The sequence below is a fragment of the Megalobrama amblycephala genome, linkage group LG5, assembly GCF_018812025.1.
Source record: "Megalobrama amblycephala isolate DHTTF-2021 linkage group LG5, ASM1881202v1, whole genome shotgun sequence".
In the NCBI taxonomy this organism is placed as follows: Eukaryota; Metazoa; Chordata; class Actinopteri; order Cypriniformes; family Xenocyprididae; genus Megalobrama; species Megalobrama amblycephala.
Window position 1 is genome coordinate 38100605 of NC_063048.1, and position 7197 is coordinate 38107801.

Below are 7197 nucleotides of genomic sequence, written 5' to 3' on the forward strand. Positions count from 1 at the left end.
TTTGTTTATATTAAGTATATATTTATATTATTAGCATTTTTATTGATTAACATTAACTTTAGTCATATAAATTCTGATTAAATAATCAAATCATATATATATATATATATATATATATATATATATATATATATATATATATATATTATATATAATATATATATATATATATATATTATTTATATATTGATTTGATTATTTAATCATAATTCATATGATTAAAGTTGTGTGTGTGTGTTTATATTTAATATATATATTTGTATTATCAGCATTACTACTATGAATTAACATTAATGATATCAATTATATGTGTGTGTGTTTGTGTTTATATTAAGTATATATTTATATTATTAGCATTTTTATTGATTAACATTAACTTTAGTCATATAAATTATGATTAAATAATCAAATCAATATATATATATATATATATATATATATATATATATATTTGATTATATATATAATGATTTGATTATATATATTATTTATTCATATTGATTTGATTATTTAATCATAATTCATATGATTAAAGTTGTGTGTGTGTGTGTGTTTATATTTAATATATATTTGTATTATTAGCATTACTATTATGAATTAACATGAATTATATCAATTATATGTGTGTGTGTTTTTGTTTATATTAAGTATATATTTATATTATTAGCATTTTTATTGATTAATATTAACTTTAGTCATATAAATTCTGATGATTAAATAATCAAATCAATATATTATTTATTTATTTATTTATTTATTCATATTGATTTGATTATATTATCATATTCATATGTTAAAGTTGTGTGTGTGTGTTTATATTTAATATATATTTTGTATTATTAGCATTACTACTATGAATAACATTAATGATATCATATATGTGTGTGTTTGTTTATATTAAGTATATATTTATATGCATTTTTATTGATTAACATTAACTTTAGTCATATAAATTATGATTAAATAATCAAATCTATATATATATATATATATATATATATATATATATATATATTTGTTATATATATAATGATTTATAATATATTTATTTTTCATATTGATTTGATTATTTAATCATAATTCATATGATTAAAGTTGTGTGTGTGTGTGTTTATATTTAATATATATTTGTATTATCAGCATTATTTATGAATTAACATGAATTATATCAATATATGATATAAGTATATATTTATATTATTAGCATTTTTATTGATTAACATTAACACACATACATATATGAATTAACATTAATGATATCAATTATATGTATATAAGTTAAATTTATATTTATAAACATTAACTTTAGCATTAATTATATTAAATAATCACTATATATAAATAAATAAATAAATATATGTGTGTGTGTGTGTGTGTGTGTGTGTGTGTGTTTAAATAATATTTGCATTATTAGTTTATATAAATATATTTAATATATGTGTGTGTTTATAATATTTATATTAGCATTATTATTTACACTAGATATACACACACACTACATATACACAATGTATATATTAAATTTATATTTATAAGCATTAATTATACACTATATATATATAGTGTAAATAATAATGTGTGTGTGTGTGTGTGTGAGTGTGAATATATATAGGATTCATATATATATGAATATTGTTTCTGTAATTTAACATTTAAACATAAGGGTTGTTTTTTTAATGCTTTTTTTCCCTTTATTGTAAGTCGCTTTTGTCTGCTAAATGCATAAATGTAAATATAAAAATAAACCAGCCAAGTGTTCAGTGTAAATGTCTATGTATTTTTTGCTTATTTTATGTGTAAATCAAATCGAAATGATTTAAACATTTGCGTATAGAAACCCTCGTGTCGGTCAGGATGACGGATGGAGTGGTCAGTAAGGGTGTTTCTGCTGTGTTCACAGGTTATCGAGAAGCTGACCGGCATCGCCGAGGAAAGTCAAAGCAGCCAAATGAAGAAAATCAAGGAGCTGTGTGAGAAGTGAGTCTGTTATCAATATCACAAGCGTCTTTTAATAATTCAGAAGGTCATGTAGCGTCAACCTCGCTGATCCGTCTGTGTTTACAGAGAAAAGAAAGAGCTGAAAAAGAAAATGGACAAGAAGAGACAAGAGAAGATCAATGAAGCCAAATCAAAGGAGAAGCACTTGACAGAAGAGTAAGACTTCATCTGCTCATCTGTTTTGTCTATAAAATGTGTGTTTTGGTTGAAATAAGACTGTCTAATCCAGAAAACACATCTTTTTCTCAAAGTTTTGCCCTTCTGTCTACACTGAGATGCCGTTTTGAGTTTTTTCTTGCTCTCCCAAGTGGATAAATTTGAAAACTTAGTTTGTTCATTGTAGTGTGGACTGAAAACAGACGTATTTGAAAACGATGACGCATGTTTAGACCAGACATGTAGTGGCCATAGACTTCAAACTTGAGATATTCTGCATTAAAATTAAAAAAACATTAAAAAAACAAAACTAAGGTGTTATTTATTGCATGAACCAATCATATCCAATCATTGCCTCCATTACCCTCCACCGCAGTGGGGTCAGAGGAGGCACCTGCGGGTGTCACTGTTGGACAGTCTTACTTTTAAAAAATGTATAAATCACTAGTTTTTCTAATGTCACGTTGTTTTATTATTCTAATATGCATTATTTTCTCATCGACTGTTTTGAGGAGGCACTGCCTTCTTTGCCTCCTCAGAAGAAACGCCCCTGTCTAAAACATGCTGAACTGTATGTGCAGATTTTCCACAGAAATACACACTTCAGAAGATCAGAGAGAGTTTAAATTGGTGTCTTACAAAGTATATATATAACTTAAAAGCAATGAAAGCCACTCCAGATCAATGCATCTACCAAATGCATACATGTAAATGTATATATTTGACAAAAAGATCAGTAGAGATGAATTGATAAAAAGTAATGCAGACTTTAAATGAGTAAAATGTGCAACTGACGGTTTCATTCAGGTGATTTTGTGAGGGGAATCGTAAGCATATTTGGTATTAATATACTTAATATTAAAAGACTTTGTTAAGCTACAAAGATGCTTATATCCATGAGCCTCGAGATGCTCCAAACTAATCATGAAGCGATTTAGAGATTAAAACTCATTAATTTCAGGTTAGTTTCATTAATGTTCTGGGAGGCTATTAAAGGAACGGAAAGAATTTTATTATTCCTTATAAAAGTGGCCTCTAGATGGCAATAAAACATAAATGCATCACATGATCCATAACAATCTCTCTCTCTCTGATTTTAGGGAGAAGCTGGAAATCAACCGCTCGTATGTGAACGAGGTGGTGCAGCACATTAAGAGGGTAAAGAGTTTCTCCATTTCTCATGATGATCATTAATGAGAATAAATATGATTCTTTACGCTTTTTGTCTTTTTTTTTGTCTCTAGCTGGAAGACGCACAGACTAAAAGACATGAGAAGCTTGTAGAAACCCATAAAAGCATTCTGCAACAAATATTAGATGAGAAACCCAAGGTAAGAGTTCGCTGTGTGGCACTACAAGAACAAATAAAGATGGATACTAAAAGGCCTTTCAATGTTGAACATAGCAGACTCGATTCAGACGTGGAAACTGCCTGGATTGCAGCTCTTTGATTGGTTTATGAGTTGTCACTCACCAATCATTTTGCATGAAGTCAAGACTCCCTTCCCGAGCATATAACTCTCCAAATTCAGTGTTTTATGTGCATAACAAAATGCATCTGTAAAGCAATCTGGTGAAATATGTGTTGATTTGTGACTCCTGAGCGCTGCAGCACGGATCGGCCTGGATCTGCTGCTGCATTAGTGAATATTGATCCGAATCTGTCGATACTGTCCCATGTCACATCACTGCCCCGTTCATCCATCGACTCCTGCGGCTCTCCTGCGGTCACAGCGCACAGACACTCACACTCAACCAGTTTATGATGGGGTCATTTCATTATTTTTTGTTCTTTCAGCTTCATTTTTTCCTCTAATAATGATTTTTGCGTATAAGTATCATTATATTTTAAATTAATAATAAATTTAAATGTTTTATTTTCAGGACAATTTTCCACACTCTCTGACTTTTTCCACATTTTATTAATTAGTTTTTTTTTCCTCTTGAAGTCCTCTAATAATGATTTTTGCGCCGGATTTATTTTAAACTTATTGTCACATTTATTTTAAATTTATAATAAATTTGAGCTCATTATTAAATTATATTTAAATATATTAAACTATTTTTTCAGTGCCATTTTCCACTCTCTCTCTCTAACTTACTTACAATTAAAAATGCAGTTATTTGCTGACAAAAAGACATTTCTGCATTTAGTTAATAATAATAATAATTTATTTTATATATCATTATTATTTTATATTTATATTTAAGTATCTGTATTTTAAGTATCATCATATTTTAAATTAATAATAAATTTAAATGTTTTATTTTCAGGACAATTTTCCACACTCTCTGACTTTTTCCACATTTTATTAATTAGATTTTTTTTTTTTTTTCTCTTGAAGTCCTCTAATAATGATTTTTGCGCCGGATTTATTTTAAACTTATTGTCACATTTATTTTAAATTTATAATAAATTTGAGCTCATTATTAAATTATATTTAAATATATTAAACTATTTTTTCAGTGCCATTTTCCACTCTCTCTCTCTAACTTACTTACAATTAAAAATGCAGTTATTTGCTGACAAAAAGACATTTTTGCTGTATTAAGGGACCATTTCAATTCCACATTTGGTTAATAATAATAATAATAATAATATAAATAATAATTTATTTTATATATCATTATTATTTTATATTTATTTTTAAGTTTTCATATTTTAAGTATCATTATATTTTAAATTAATAATACATTTAAATGTTTTATTTTCAGGACCATTTTCCACCTTCTCTCTGACTTTTTCCACATTTTATTATTTAGTTGTTTCTTTTTTTTTCCTCTAATAATGTAAGTCAAGTTTTTTTTTGCACAAAAAATGGTCAAATTTCATTTTTTCAGAGTCATTTTCTACTCCTTACAATTAAATATGCTGTTATTTTCTTTTTTCATTGACTTTTCCACATTTTATTGTTTCTAATAATAATAAATAATTTATTTTGAATTTATCATTAGATTTATTTCAAATGTGTACTAAGTTATAATTTAAGTTATATTTAAATTTACCCAACTTATATTTTTCAGGATCATTTTCCACTCTCTTTTTGACTCTTACAATTAAACATGCTATTTTTTTTTTTTTTTAAACAGACATTTTTGCATTTTATTATTTATTTTGTTTCTATTTTCCGCTTGAAGTCCTCTAATAATGTTAATCAAGATTTTTTGGATCAAAAAACAGTTGAATTTCATTTTTCAGGACTCTGACTCTTGAAATTAAACATGCTGTTTTTATATTGACATTTCCACATTTTTATTATTTATTTGTTTCTTATTCGTGTTTAACCTCCTTTTTACCTCACTGTTGGACAAGTTAATGAAAACATAACTGGTTTAGTTATATCTGTCGGATATGATTTTTTTGCACTTTATATTCAGTGATGGTAAGAAGTTTTGTTTTCAAAACGCATCAAACTATTGATGTTAGCCGATAAAGAAAGTAAGGCGTTTTTTTTATAATAATGTGCAATAATGGTCAGTTTTGTTTTCCTGTAGACTGTAATATTTTGCCCTGTGTTCACAGCTTCAGAACGACCTGGATCAGGAATACCAGGACAAGTTCCGGCGGCTTCCATTAGAGATCCAGGAGTTTGTGCAGGAAAGCACCAAGAGAAAGACTGAGGATGTAGAGCAGGAAGTTCTTCCCTCTTCCTCCACGCTGGAGAAACTCACGCAGAAGGGCGCGCAATCTGAAGACGACACAGAAGAGGAGAAGAAAGACTGATCGGACCATGTCAGAAACCTTCAGGATCTCTTCCCGCTTCACTTTACGTTCTTTCATTTACATATTAGACGTTTTTTTGAAGGGTTGCGTTTGCTCCAGGAGATATCGACAGCTGACGGAGGAGAGTTCGTGGAAGCGCCGCATCAGTGTCATGCTGGGAGTTATTTTATTTCCGTTTGTTTAGTCTACTTGACTGGGTACACACTAAGGTTTAAATATGAATTATTTCTAATGTTCTGTTGATGTGCATCTCATAATAATGAATGAAAACAAAAATGTTTTAATGGAAGAGAACGCAGGTCATGATGCTGTATAGAGATACTGTAGCGATCAATTATCTTTAACGGATGAATCTCACAAAAACATCCTGGTCAAAACAGTCCGAGTCATATTTCAACTCATTCTTGGAGTTTTTGGGATGAAATATGACCTGGATGTGTTCTCGACAGGCTTTGTGAGTTTCACTTCTAAGGCCCGTTCACACCAAGGACGATAACGATAAAGATGTGTCCCAAATGATGCACTATACACTATGTACTTACGCACTCAACCGTGAAGTGTATTATGTAATTGGAATCACTTTTTTTTCCAGCTGATGAACGATAAAAACATTGACAGCCAATCAGAATCTTGCTTTCAGAGCTCGAGCATTTAAAATGGTAGACGACAAAACTGCTTAGAATAAACAGAACGATATTGTGCGTTGGTGTGGACGATTTTATAGTTATCTATAAAGTAGGGCTGTATAAATGAGTGTGTTATTGTAGGGCTGTCAAAAATTCTATAAAACATTTGGATTTAGATTTATCGGCCAATATATCGATTATCGGCTTTCAAATATAAAGAATTATCGTATCGGCCAAAATTTTCTTGTCGGTGCCTCCCTAGTTTAAAAGCATTTGCGTGAACAAGAGTGTGATCATATATTGTAAGACTAGCTAAAGAATAATGAGGAAAAAACGGATGCTGTGTTAATTGCGTTAAATATTTTTTTAAACAAATTAACGCAGCATCTTTTTTTTCCGTCATTCTTTAGCTAGTGTTACATTATATGATCACGCTCTTATTCGTGCAAACGCTTTTAAACTTAGGGATGCACTGATATGGACATTTTGGCCGATACCGATAATCGATAATTTTTTATATTTAAAAGCCGATAACCGATATATTGGCAGATAAATCTAAATCCAAATTTTTATATATTTTTTTAGAGCTTCACTACAAAAACAAAAGTTTTACCAATGTTCTCATTATAATTTTATGTAGCTTATATGACAGACACATATTGCCCTTAACTGTATTTTCCTTTTTGAAGTGAT

General features: G+C 28.7%; 1 protein-coding gene across 2 annotated transcripts in view; it reads left to right on the plus strand.

Annotated features, from left to right (window-relative positions):
* LOC125269307 (1-phosphatidylinositol 4,5-bisphosphate phosphodiesterase beta-1) overlaps positions 1-6763 on the plus strand; it is a 78689-nt gene extending 71926 nt beyond the window's left edge. Inside the window, exons 28-32 of one of the 2 annotated variants that reach the window (XM_048192208.1) lie at positions 1901-1977; positions 2065-2154; positions 3255-3312; positions 3399-3485; positions 5678-6763. In XM_048192208.1, coding sequence (XP_048048165.1) covers positions 1901-1977; positions 2065-2154; positions 3255-3312; positions 3399-3485; positions 5678-5878 — 513 coding nt within the window. In that variant the 3' untranslated portion in view covers positions 5879-6763. Of the gene's footprint in view, positions 1-1900; positions 1978-2064; positions 2155-3254; positions 3313-3398; positions 3486-5677 lie in introns of those variants that run through there. The other variant, XR_007185073.1, reaches the window with a different exon arrangement.
* The last annotated feature ends 434 nt before the right edge of the window (positions 6764-7197 follow it).